Source organism: Chinchilla lanigera, unplaced genomic scaffold (genome assembly GCF_000276665.1).
Source record: "Chinchilla lanigera isolate Chin_1 unplaced genomic scaffold, ChiLan1.0 scaffold00064, whole genome shotgun sequence".
Lineage (NCBI taxonomy): Eukaryota > Metazoa > Chordata > Mammalia > Rodentia > Chinchillidae > Chinchilla > Chinchilla lanigera.
This window is the reverse complement of record NW_004955465.1, coordinates 13,748,171-13,762,294: the sequence shown is the minus strand read 5'-3', so window position 1 is coordinate 13,762,294 and position 14,124 is coordinate 13,748,171. Positions and strand designations below refer to the sequence as shown.

General features: G+C 43.3%; 1 protein-coding gene across 2 annotated transcripts; it reads left to right on the top strand.

Moving 5' to 3' along the window:
• Positions 1-6: 6 nt before the first annotated feature.
• On the top strand, positions 7-13,765 carry LOC102014027 (olfactory receptor 2B11-like). Of its 2 annotated transcripts, none has more exons than XM_005398975.2 (2): positions 7-424; positions 12,422-13,765. In XM_005398975.2, the coding sequence occupies exon 2, from the start codon at positions 12,442-12,444 to the stop codon at positions 13,384-13,386; it is 945 nt and encodes a 314-aa protein (XP_005399032.1). In that variant the 5' UTR covers positions 7-424; positions 12,422-12,441; the 3' UTR covers positions 13,387-13,765. The 2 variants fall into 2 exon arrangements, with proteins under 2 accessions (XP_005399032.1, XP_005399031.1); XM_005398974.2 differs by having other exon boundaries at positions 12,419-13,765.
• The last annotated feature ends 359 nt before the right edge of the window (positions 13,766-14,124 follow it).

Here is a 14,124-nt window from a genome sequence, read left to right as displayed (position 1 = left end):
CCCCTCCCCTCCGCGCGCCGCCCCTTCGCGCTCCCACGCACCGCCTGCTCAGCCGGACTCCGTCCGCCCCTTCGTGGGGGGCAGGCAGAAGGCATCGTCCACGTCCGCGCTCTGTGCCCCTTGCTGACCTTTCCCACACTGAAGAACGCCTGGACCTCACGTGCCAGACCCTGCGCATTTCACCAAGGAGTTCCTACACCTCGCCACTCCCACTCGGGGTATCGTCCTTTCCTCTTCCACCAAAGACAAGACGCACATCGGGACACGGCTTTTGCTGGTTATCTCTGTTCGACCCTCAGCCTGAAATGCATCTGGCACCTCCTGCATCCCTGAGGAAGACCCTACATGGATTTACCACGCTGACTGCCCTCACTCAGACAAAATGTTCCTCTTTCTCTCACATTTAACAGAGGAGATGAGAAAGGTGGGTTTAAAATGGTACATCGGCAGCTGGGCGTGGTCGAATGTGCTTGTAATCCCAGTACTTAGAGGCTGAGGCAGGAGGATCACTTCAAGTTCTAGGCCAGGCTGGGCTATATGGTGAGTTCACGGCCAGCCTGAACTGGATAGTCAGACTCTGGCTCAAAAAGCCAAAAACAATAAGTAAATAAATAAAGTGGTAAATTATGACAAGATTCATGAAATCACCCAAAGACTGGACAAAAATCCAGTGGCTTTCATGAGAGATTTACTGAGGCCATTTTAAAATACAACAATCTAGGTCTCCATTCAGAGCCAGGAAAGTGATACCTACACACACTTTAATTCCCATCCACAATGTCAGATATAAAGAAAGGCAGCCAGCTGTGGTGGCGCATGCCTGTAAACTCAGGAGGCTGAGGCAGGAGGATCACCAAGAATTCAAGGCCAGGCTGGGCTATATAGTGAGTTCAAGGCAAGTGTGAACTGCAGAGACCCACCAAGGCCCCAGGGGGGGCACACATGCTGGCCCAGCCCAGGCAGGACCCTCAGCAACCCAGCAAGGGTCCCGCATGGTGGGCAGGCGGGAGCAGCTGTGAGAAAGTCTGAAGCAGCAGTGAGAATATGAGCCAGCAGTTGGTCGGTTAGGTGAGCCAGTGCTGTGCTTTGGCACGCAGACACTGACTGAATAGAAGCAGGTGGGTGGGGGCCGCCCTTTTCTCTTTATCACAGGGCTTGGGGAGAACTCCAGCAGACGACCATGCCCAGCCCCACATCCATAGGCCAAGACCGGCTCCACACCCTGCACAGATCCCACTGTAACCTTGGCTGCCGGGCACAGCACATTTCTGATCTGACTCGATGTATCATAGAACTGCCAACACCGGAGGAATTTTACTAGTTTTATTTTCTCTGCTTGTCTGATTGGTTTTCCTTTTTCTCTCTGGTTGGAGTTTTTTTGTGTGTGTGGTTATTTTTGTTTTTTCTCTGCTTTTTTTCCTTCTTTTGTGACTCAGATTTCTCACCTTTTCGTTTTCTTCTACTCATCTTTTCTCTTTCATCACCTATCTCGCTTGATTTTGTGATACTTTCATGTGAGCAGACATTGCCTCTTCTCTTTCGGGTTCACTCCCATGTTCCTCTGTGATCTCCATTCTTTCCCTTCTGTGTCTGCCAGTTTCCCACAATTTGGGTGACCCTCCTTTGCGCCCCAGCCTTGCTCCTGCTCTACTGGACCTAATTCATCTCTCCACCTTTCCCCCATCCTTAGCCCTTCCCTCAACAACAGGGTCACATCACTCCAGTAAGGGGGAATCACTACATGCAAGTTCCTGGTATATGTTGGATTTTGTTATATAAATGTAGAATTTACTCCTATTGTTAAAGGTATCAGGTCAATAGTTACTTACCACAGTTAGTAGTCAGGCTGTGTTTGAGACTATGGTTATTGCTAACTGCACTACTTTAGCCAGGATGGCATATCTGTTATAATCAGTTTTTCTCCCTTGTATGACAACACTTTGACTTTATGGGGTTATAACCATCACCATGGTCCAGTACCAAAGGACTGGGTGCTGAGCCAAATAGATAGAAAATTCTTATTCTTAGTACATTGGGAAGGTAGGTTCTTGGGGTAGACACAAAGATCAAGAACCACCTACATCTGCAGGCATGGTTGCCCATACCTGTAATCCCAGCATTCAGGAGACTGAGGCAGAAGGATTGTTGTGAATTTGAGGCCAGCCTGGGCTACAAAGTGAGTTCAAGGCAGGCTAGGACTACATAGTGAGACTCTATCTCAAAAAGACAAAAATAAATAAAGACAGAAAGAAAAGAAAAGAAGAAACACCTACATTTAGAAGACATTCCTGAGGGTCAGACATTTCCTAGAGAAGCCACAATACTAAGGATAAAGCTATCTACCATAATAAATCTACAAGCATGAATGCAGAAAACAAAATAAAATAAAAAACAAAAAAATTACTAGATACAGAAGCAAAATGCAATCCCAGATCCCAAGCCCACCCAGGACAAGTCCAGAGCACAATGAGATAGATGAAATTAGAAGCCACCTACTGGAACTTTCTGAAATGATAGCAACAGAAGTGAAAAAATAAATGGAAGAGGCTATAGAAAAAAAAAAATCTCTAAGGTGCAAAAAGAAATGATGATCAAGATGAAAGACATTAAAGCAAACACAGATAAAAAAATAGAGGAGCTCAGGAAGATGATGGAAACCATAAATGCCCAACATAGAAAAGAAATGGAATCCATGAAGCAGATCCAAACAGAAATCTAGGAGATAAAAAACTCCACTGAAAGTGTATGTGATGGATTGAATGAAAATGAGGATAAAATATCATATCTAGAAGACAAGATTGTGGCTAGTGACCAGGAGAAGAAAGATATCTTAAAAATAGCAAGAGACCTTGAAAAACCAATCCAACAGCTACAAGATGAAGCAGACAAAAACAACATAAGATTGGAGTCTGTGAGAAAGCTGGAGACAGTGAGAAAGCCATTAAAAAACTTCCTCACAGAAGTAATAGCAGACAGCTTTCCAAACATCAGTAAAGAATTTGACATAGAAATCAGTGAAGCATATAGACCTCCAAATAGCCATGAACAAAATAAATCTACACCAAGGCATAAAATAATCAAGATGCAGTTCAGCACAAGTACAGAATGTTAAAATTGGCTAGAGAAAAGAAACAAATTACCTGTAAATGAAAGCCCATCAGAATCACAGCAGACTTCTCAACACAAACCCTTAAGGAGAGCTTGTAGTCAATATGGAAGTATTAATAATTGTTATTCTCCTATTTTGTTTTGAAATTTTGATTGATTTTTCCATAAAAGAAAAGAAAGGAAGAAAGAAAAGATCTAAAATTTGGGAGATGGGCCACATATCAAGAAAACCTTATTTATACAACCTCCCAAGGTCTTTAATAATAGCAATGATGATATTTTTTTAAAAAACAGAATAAATATGAGCCACTGGCATCTGCCCCTGTGGGCATTCAGAGAAAAAGGCAAAACCTCAACAAGGTTTCCTCACGAATGTTTTAAGCAGGGGCTCAGGGCAGTCTTCATCTGGACACAGGAGCAAGACAGTCAGCTCTGTGGGAACATACGAGGCCTTTAGCTCCTTCCTGTGTCTCTTAGGGAGGTCGGTGGCCAAACCACGGTGTCTCATACCTCTGCCTTAGACCTTAGGAACAGCTTTAACACATTTCTCTCCAGGACTGCCAACACATCCTGTTGGGGACCACGGATTATATATTGAGTCTAGGGCTGACCAAGGCCATCCTTGTGCTGCCCTTTGAGCCAGACTGGAACTCAGAAGCTCGCTGCTTTCTTCTGGTCACAGTTGAAGTCCTGCAGCTAGTGGTGCTGTGCGCTCACAGGGTAGGAGGACGATAAGGATCTTTAAGACAATGTGGTGCCAGTAGGAAATAGTTTTCCCTGCAGACACTACGGTCTCCTTATTGCCCCTGTCTCGTCCCTGCCAGAATGCTTGTTCTTCTTCCTGGCCCACTGTAGTCGGCTGTACTGCTCCCCAGAACACTGCCTTCGCCCATTGCCCTTGACACAGACGTGATCAATAAATACCGAGGTCTGGCTCCCCGTGAGCAGCTGGCCACCCTAGTTCCCTGCTGCATTCCCGTTTTGTCTCTTGCTGTTACTTTTTGCTCTGCCTCCCTGCCTGCCGTCCCCTTAGTGCCTAACCGACACAGTATTTCCGCAGTACCACCAGACACCTCTCATTCACAGTTTATGAGCTTAAAATGCTTTCATTGCTATTCCTCTTGACCCCAGTTCTCAAAATCTTTTAACCTTTATTTTGACAGATCCCAACTCATTTGAGTGATTCTTCCTCAGGGATTCTGTGACAGTTCACACATTTTTGGACAGGCATTAACCTAAGACCTCCTGTCTCTTTCCCTAAACCTGATCCAATATGTTCGTGACCTTCACTGTACAGCTTCCTCTAAATCTATGCACAACACACTGTTCAATTACTTAACTTCGCAGCAGCAAAAGGATATTGGGGATCTCCAGACAAGAGCCAGTCCTTTCAGGCTGAGGTCGCTTACTTTAGACTTCACACCAGCCCCTCTCCTAAGGGAACCAAACAAGACTACAGAACTCACCACTCGGATTCTCTCTGCACAATCAAATCTGATCTCTCCGCTTGGGGGGTTGCTACTTACGCACTTTTGACTGTAGACCCCAAACTTTGGGTTCATAACTAAACCCTTATATGAAGCTACCTTGAGAGATCCAGCCACTCTCTCCTCTCCTCCTCTCTCTTCTGCTTTGAACCAACTCAAATGGGCCCTCACCTCTGTACTGGCTCTTAATCTCCTCAGCCTGATAAATCTTTCCACTTACCTATGGATGCCAAAAAGGAATTCACCCCAGGGCTCCTAGCTCAACTTCTTGGCCCAGAAATGCAACTTACAGCATACTTCTCAAAACAGTTGGGCAAGAAGGTTCTGGGGTCCAGGCTACCTCTGCGTTTTGGCAGAAGTAGTCCTCCTAATTGTACAAAGCCCTAGGCTTGTTCTATTCCAATATCTTACAGAGACAGTGCTAAATGTCCTAGTTTTTCTCAAGGACGTTAATATCTCAGGGCACCAACATTATGCTTTCTGTTTTATAATAATTTTTGCCTTTATCTGGACAGATCACAGCACCCAAAACTCTCAAATCATTTGAACCTTTCTTCCAATGGGCTAATTTGGAACAATTTTGTTTAGTCTTTAGCAAAACAAAATTAAGAGACTTAATTTGGTCTCAGACCTTAGGCCTTTGGTTTGGTTTCTACATATCACTAAACTGTAACAGTGATAATTTACATTTATATCTTTAGTCTTAAAGGAAATGTTTTAGCCCCAGAGGACGTAACTAAATTGGTACCACTGGTAATTGGGTTCTGCAATTTAAAAGACAGAATAATTCTCTAGTGTGGTGATCCCCACTGAAGTCTGCATGTGAGTTATTTAGGGGACAAATCAAGACAGTTTCTTGGGATTTGTCCCCAGAGATTTTTATTCTTGTTTGTTCAGGGTCCCGGAAATGAGCATTTTTAACAAGCATAGCAACTGATTTTGAAGCAAGTGAGCCACATTTGAAAAATTCTGGATCAAAATATTACAGAGATGAAATGAAGGTCCCTCCCCCATGCCATCCACATTTCCATGCTGATTCACACACATTCATTCCCCCTATTGTCATCCTGGGGACAGCAGGAGTGGCTTGTTGGAAGCTGGCTATATTCCAGGGGTTTCTAGACACAGTCTTGCAAGATTAACCAACCCAACCGAAGTATGAAGAAGAGAGGCTGCCATAGCTCTGACCGATAACTGAGTCCTGACAGCCCCTCATAACCACTGCAGGGCAGCTTGGAGAGAGAGCTTCGAGGCGCTGGGACCAAACCCAAGGCCTCACACATGCCAGGCAAGTGTTCTACCCCAGAGCTACTCCCCTGCCCACCGTCAGGCACCTTTAAAGGTCTACTTTTCCTGAAGGGTGACTTGCTCTGAGATAAGCTTCATGTGGTGGAAATGGGTTGAAATCGCATCAGATTATATAAGAAGCAAAAGAAAGATCTTAAATTAATTAGCCTTGCGCTGGAGTCGTTGAAAAAGAGAACCTATATCTTCTCAACAAACTTTCAATACTAAAAAGACCAAATAAACAAGCGCCTTAAACACTATAGACGTGATAAAAACATGTTTATTCATGACATTTGCAAAGCATTCACTTAGTATTTGGACAAGTTACTTCACTTCTTTAAGCTTCAAGTTCCTCAACTGTAAAACAAGGAGGGTAGTGGTGCCACCGCACAGAGCTGTGAAGACATGATATAATTCATGTGATGCGTCTAGCACGTGTTGAACTATTCTTGTCATTGTTGTCATTAACATAATGTGTTTGCTTTCTGAAAATTGGTGGGATAAATTTCACTCTCTCTTGTTATTAAAATGGGACTAATGAGTGGAAAAACTGACATCATCTATAATCACAGCCAAAATGGCAAACTCAGACTGAAGATGTTTCCCCAAGGGGCATCAGTCACCAGTGACTGTCTCCAGGCATCAGCGGCACATTGGGCGGCAGCTGGTCTTATCTGCCTTTGACTCTGACTTGAGGCCACGAGAGAATATTCTCTGCCTCCAGAACTGGCCTGCCTGCCCTGCCACAACAAGACCTTTGGAGGTTCTTGCTGGAGCCCCGGCCCGACTGCACCCGCTGCCCTGTCTCAGAGCCTTGAGATCCAGGTCCTCTGAAGCCTTCTCCTGGTGAGGCTTCCCGAGCCCATCAAACCTGCTTACTGTGTGTCCCAGTGAAAAGAGGTATGTTCCAGTGATGCCTCTTTTCCACCAACACAAGCTTACTTAGCTTAGGTTTTCTGGAGCTTTGCTTGGTTTTGAGAGAGTCAATGGCAGTTCTGAGTTGCACAAGCCCAGTCAGGCAGGAGCCTGCGTGAGCCGAGTCAGTTCTGATTATGCCAAACCATGGCCACCACTCCCACATCTGCCTCAGAATTCTGCCAGGAAGGTCCAGTGGCCTCAGAGAAAGGAAGGAAGGAGAGAGCAGGTTAAGCCACTAAACATCGGTTTTCTGAAAGCCGACACTTTGAAGATCAATTTGATTGTCAAACAATAGAAATAACACCTGACAAGCCAAAATATTTTTTTTTGTTTGGTTTTTTTTTTTGGTTTTTCTCCGGTACTGGGAACCGAACTCACGACCTTGCGCTTGCCAGGCAGGCGCTTTGCCGCTGAGCTAAATCCCCAGCCCCAAGCCAAAATATTGAGGTGCTTTTTGAGGGGACAGGATCTTGATTTGCAATTTTCCTGTTACTTTCTATGCAAATGCACTAACTTCCTTCCTCCTGCACTTAGTGCCTTATCTGTGTTTGCGGACACTGCTCTGCCACCGCCTCTGTCTCCGTATGTGTTCCTGTCCCCGCTTTTGGGGTCCAAACAGCTGCAACAAACCTTCTAGTACACATGCAGGTAGTTCATGATTTTATGAATGGGTACCTGGCCACATTCACCCAGAAGTATCTGGGAGAGACAGGAGTCCATCTCAGGGAAGGTGGACTCTCAAGCTGGTCCTTATAGACCAAATTTAAGACTGACCTTTCTAGAGGATCTTGGTTAAATTACTGGTTCCAAGCAGTAATCACATTTATGTCCCTTTCTGTTAATTGCATTTCCACTCTCTGAGCATTCAGACTGAAATTTCAGTGTCTATTAATACCTTCCTCTACATTACACTTGTGCCTTGCTCTTGGTTCCCACCACCATCTCAGCTGGTCTTCATGGTGGCTCCGGGGGGCCTTCCCGAGAAGCCAGGAGCCTTCCCAAGGGTCTTCTGCCTTCTGGTCTCTTCTGTGATGCCCCCTTCTGCTTCCATAGGAAGAGCTCTGAAGTCTGCTCCAGCCATTCCATACCCCTCCTGCGAAGCTTCTTCTGATCAGGCTGTTCAGCCTAGTGCACAGGATTTTCCATGTCCTGGATTCAAGTTATTTTTGCAACCTTACTGAGGATATAGCTCAGCAGCACAAGCGCCTGTCTTGCAAGCTCAAGATCCTGAGTTCAATTCCCAGTACCAAAAAAAAAAGAAAGAAAGAAAAAAAAAAAAAAAAAAAAAAAAAAAAAAGAAAGAAAGAAAGAGAAAAATATATTTCTGCAATCTGGTTTTCCACTACACCATTTATTTTTTTGGGTACCAGGAATTGAACTAACAACCTCACTTGCTAGGCAGGTGCTGTGCCACTAAGCTATATCCTTGGCCTCTGTCACTTTTTTTTTTTTTTGTCTTTTTGAGACAGGGTCTTACTATGCAATTCAGGCTTGTCTTGAGCTCACTTTGTAGCCCAGGCTGGCCTTGAACTCCCAATGATCCTCCTGTCTCAACCTCCTGAGTGATGGGATTACAGGTGTGCGCCACCACACCCAGCTTTTTACATTAGTTTTTTAATGCTGTGCCTGCATTCACATTTATCAGGTTGCTAAACTTGTCAGAGGGAAATTAATATGCTTGGCTCAGCCACTTCCTATGTCAATAACTGATGATGTGTGTTTTTCATCCTTTCAAACAATGTATACTTCTAATGCCCCTAGACATTGTTTATAAATATTGATGCTTTCTCATTTTAATTTTTATTAAAATATATGTCCCAGGTTTTAAAAAATACTATGAGTTTGCCATGAAAAGCAGCAGTTCCCTTCCCCATCACTCTCAATGCCTATTCACCAAAGGAAACACATCCTTAATAATTTCAATGTTTTTTCTATTTACCTATGTTTCTTAATCAACTTTCCTCCATTTGGATTTTTTCAGGTTCAAATATTATTAATCCATTATATACTGTGAAAAATGAGACTTTCCAACCCTTATATAGTAAAGAAAGTGGAAACCCACCCTCCAAATACTGGTGCACCCCAGTTCAGCATTGAGGGTCTGCACCTTCATGACCGCAGCGGGGTTGCAACATGTACTGTGCGTACCTAGAAAGTTCCTCTCTGTTCTGCCATGTCAGGTGTGGCTGATAGTTCCAGCTTGTCTTTGTTGTTGTTTTAGTTACTTTCCCCAGTCATCCAAGTTCTCCCTTCCTCTTCCAGTGTGTTTTCTCTCTCCTGATGTCTTTCTCTTTTTCTGCTCACTCCTTCATTTTAGTGGGATCCTAACCCTCATCCTTTAGTTGCTTTGTAAAAATAATGGTATCTGGGAAATAAAACTGGGAGATTTTACATGCCTTAAAATGCTGTACGATGTTCCAGCTCCATTGATTTGTTATAGATATATTGCTAGGTTACAAATAATTTTCCTTCAGAGCTTTTAATCATTACCTCTTGCCTTCTCACTTCCTCTGGTACTGTTAGGAGCTATAGCGCCGTTCCTCTTCCTTTCTCAAAACTAAGAATGAGAGAGCTTCCATTTTATATCTATATCTCAGCTCTGGAAGTCTTTGTGATCTTCTAATCTCAATTAGTCTGAAATTTATAAATAATACAACTAGATGTAAGTTTCTTTCCTTTGAATTTGTTGGCTGTCTGGTCACATGTCCTTTAGGTATTTAAAAAAAAATTTTTTTTGAGACAGGGTCTCACTATGCAGTTCAGATTGTCTTGAACTCACTATGTAGCCTCAGACTTTTGGTGCTTCTCCTGCCTGAGCCTCCCAAGCACTGGAATTACAGATGTGCACCACCACACCCAGCAAATTCTTTTTCTAAGCATTCACTTAATATTAGAATTGGACTCTGCAGTGTACGCTCTTTCTTGTTAGGAGACTACTGTTTAGATTTGAGCCTTTTAAAAGTTTATGTTAGCAATACAGAATGGTGAGGTTCATTTCAGGAGTTTGGTATATGCATTTAACATATCTTGATCATTTTCAGATTTGGACTTCGGTGAGGGAAGAGGAGACACTTATTCTTTAACATCCATTTTTCATAGAGCAAATAAATTTCATTAGATTCACCTAGACAGGAAATGTGTAGGAGGAAAATCTCTAGTTTATTTTAGCTCTATCATTCATAGTTTTGAGAAAGAAGAAGAATTTGTCACATTGGTAGCTGTCACACTTTGGGTCTCCGATGTCCCCTAAAGGCATCATAGTACAGTATTCTCTCCAGGCTGGCTCTGTGAGGAGAGAGAGAACCTATCGGCGGTGGTGCCTGGCAGAGGTCTCTGTGTCACTGGGGACATGTTCTCCAAGGGGATGGCGGACGCCGGCCCCTCCCCATTGTTTCCTGGCTGTGAGGTGAGCAGCTTTGCTGTGATGTGCTTCCACCATGGCGTGCTTCCTCACCCCAAACCCAAATCAAGGGGCTAAGAGACCATGGGTTGGAACCCCCAAATTATGGGCCCAAATACTCCATTTCTGTGTACAAGTTGGTCATGTTGGGTATTTTGTTATAGTAACAGGAATCTGATTAACACTGAGCACTGGGGTGCCCTATAAACTTGACAGATGGGGTGATCATGCTCAGCTCAGCTACTTCCCTGTGTTGACTTTGGTCTGTCACCAGGATTCATTCTGCTCCACCCTGCCAAACCCTGAAGTACAGGCACATACTCCTCCTCGCCCCTGTGTGTATGTGTGCGTGCAGTGGGGGCTGCCCAAGTGTGCCAACGACTGCTACCTACGCCCCGCCAAAGATGGCAGAAAGCAAGATGATTCGATTGAGTGGCTAAAATTACAACCTCCAAAGAGCACTAGTAACAGTAATAATGTAAACATCTGATTTTTGTCTCCATCTCTACTGTCTGTATGTACTGGAGTTTGTTTTTCCTCTTACCTGCTGAAGGACATCTCAGTTGCTTTCATATTTTGGCATCTAAGAATAAAGCAGCTATAAACATGTTTGCAAGTGTGGACCTAACTTTTCAGCTCTTTTGGGTAATGCAAGAGGTGCAATTTCTGGTAAAACTACAGAGACCAAATGTACCTTTGGTTACACACTTTTGTAAGTTTTATAAGAAATCACCGAGCTGTCTTAGGTTCCTGTGCGATTGTGTGTTCTGGCCAGTCAGGGAGAGAGCTCCTGCTCCTCCATGTCTGCACCGATGGGGGCGCCATGCCACCTCACTGTTGCTTTACCGTGCATTTTCCCAGCGACATGTGCAGCACATTTCCTTTTCTATTTTAATGTGATATCAGTAGATATTATTAAAGAAAATATAATGAAGTGTCCTTCTATGAAAAAATAAAGCAAAGTTTCATAACAAAATAGAGACTAACAATCCTTAATACACTGTATCATAATATTCAGAAATGGCTAAGATGTTACTCAGAGTACAAGCCACGCGCAAAAACGATCCTCTCTTACAATGAAAAAACAGATGAAAGCACTGAACTTTTCCTTCGGTGATGTGGCATCCTTTCATGTGCTTATTTTCCAACTGTATGTCTTCTCCAGTGAAGTTTCTGTAAAGGTCTTTGGCATAGTTTTTAGTTAGGTTGTCTATTTTTATAGTTGAGGTGTAGTAGTTCTTTAAATATTTGTAACAGTCTTTTATCTGAGATGTCTCCTGAAAATATCTTCCTCCCACTCTGAAGCTGTTGCTTTCATTCTCTTAAGAGGGGTACCATTTCAAGCAAGACTGCTTTATCGGACAGAAGAGGAAGACTGTCTAACTACGATGGGAAGTGGGCCGCAGGGTGCCAGGAGCACTGGGGTGCCCTATCTGCCCCCCTCCCAGCCCCTCGAGTCTCAGTCTCCCTTCATCAGTGCCCTGACTTAAAGAGACCTAAGGAGTATTTCAACCTCCTTCTGGTAACATTTTCCATGTCGGCGTTCTTGGGTAGTTAGTGAGTTAGGGTTTTGGTTGCTGACTTGAGCAGAAGGAAAATATTAGAAAGACATAGGCTACATAGTGAGTTCAAGACCACCTTGTACTACAAGGCAAGACCCTGGCTCAAAAAGAAATTAGAGAAAGTCGTTCACAAAATCAATGGGAAGAGTGGATAACATAACTTGGAAAAAAACAATGAAGGGAAGCAAGACACAGCTTAGACCTGAGCGCAGGGCGGTGCTGCGTCCTTTGCTGTCAGCACGGGACGCTGAGCAGGTGGGCTGCTCTGAGTCTGGGACAGTGCCTTTGCCCTCGTTATCTGCATCATTTCACTAGCTTCAAATCCCAGTTAGGAGTAACAAGAGTTACTTCATGTTGGTTATAGTAAGTATTCTATTTCATGTCATCATGATTTGTATTGAGGGGTTCTCCATGTCTTCCTCATTAAATTAAAAAAAATATATATATATAGTCTTTTTGAAACAGGGTTTCACTGTGCAGTTCAGGCTGGCCTTAAACTCACAGTGATCCTCCTGCCTCAGCCTCCCAAGTGCTGGAACAACAGGTAGGCACCACAATGCTTGGCCTTTTTTTAAAGTATATTTTTTCTTCATGTTTTCAGAACTTCTGCAAACTCAAGATTTTTTAAAAATCACCTTTTTCTTCCTTGATTTTAGCAGGTCCATCATTTCACAATTCCATGAAGTACACAAATGAAAGTTTTCCAGAGTATTTCATTCTCATGGGCTTAACCAAATACCCATGGCTGGATCTTCCTCTCTTCTTCGTCCTCCTGACCTCCTACCTGTTCACATTGTCAGGAAACACTGCTATCATTCTGGTCTCTCAACGGGATTCCCAGCTCCAGAGTCCCATGTATTTCTTCCTCGCCAGCCTTTCCTTTCTGGATCTCTGCTTCACCACCACAACTGTACCTCAAATGCTGTTCAACTTAGGAGGGCCCAACAAGAGCATCACATACACAGGCTGCGTGGTGCAGGCCTACGTGTTCCACTGGCTGGGCTGCTCTGAGTGTGTCCTGCTGGGTGTCATGGCCTTGGACCGCTATGTGGCTCTGTGCCGGCCCTTGCGGTACTCTGTAATCATGGACCACAAGCTGTGCAGGCAACTGTCTGGCACTGCCTGGATGCTTGGCCTGGCCAACTCACTGCTGCAGTCCACACTCACTTTCCAGCTGCCACTGTGTGGGAACCAGGTCCTGGACCATTTCTTCTGCGAGCTTCCTGGACTTATTAGGATGGCTTGTGGAGACACCAGAGTCAACGTGGTTACCTTAGCAGTGGTGGCCACCTTCGTGATAACGGGTCCCCTGTCCATGATTCTTGTCTCTTATGCTTACATCGCCAGAGCTGTATTTCGAATCCCTTCTGCTGCTGGGAGACTCAAGGCCTTCAACACTTGCTCCTCACACTTACTGGTGGTGTCCTTATTTTATGGGCCTGGCATCTACATCTACATGCAGCCCCCAGGAGATGAACCTCAAGACCTTACCAAAGTTCTGACACTGTTTTACTGTGTAATTACTCCTATGGCCAACCCATTCATCTACACACTGAGGAACAAGGAGGTTACAGGAGCTTTGAGGAGGCTTCTGAGGAAGACCATTTCATCTAAGAGAATATGAGAAGTTCATGCCCAATAATAACCTTAAACGTCTTCTTTTAAATATATGTCCTATCAAAGCAATGCTGAAAAGTAAATTCAAGAAAACTTATATATATTTTTTCTCATATGGGGAATTGAACTCAGGACCCTGCAATTGCTAGGCAGGTGCTGTGCTGCTGAGCTATATCCCTGGCCCCAAAAACCTTTACTTATGTAAATAAACAGCTACATAAGAAAATACTTGAAAGTTAGTTTCTAAATGTTTTTGAACATTCAGTATGCTATCATTGAAAAATGTTGATGAGAGCTGATGTTCCAGAACAAACATCTGAAAGGAACGGTCTTGAAAAATATTTCAATGTGTTAGAATTTAGAAAACCTAAAGAAAGAACGATAAAAACTGTTACGACATTTTCTTTAAAATATAAAACTATTTTTACAAGTTCTTACATTCAATTATTTTAAGAACTTATCAAATAAGTAAAATGAAAACTCAATAGGCAAACTAAACATTAATGTTTGGATATTGGTATGGTGAATAATTCAGGTTTATACTTCATGTCACAAATTATAATAAATTAAATTTGAATCAAAATATTAATTTTTTGTGGTCCTGCACCTCACACATACACTCCCAACCCAAAATGCTAAACATTTCAAATGCTCTTCGTACAAAATATATCATTTTTATCACAGTTGTAGATAAAAACACAAGAGGCAAACACAAGGGGTAATATAGACAAAGTTTAAATTTAAA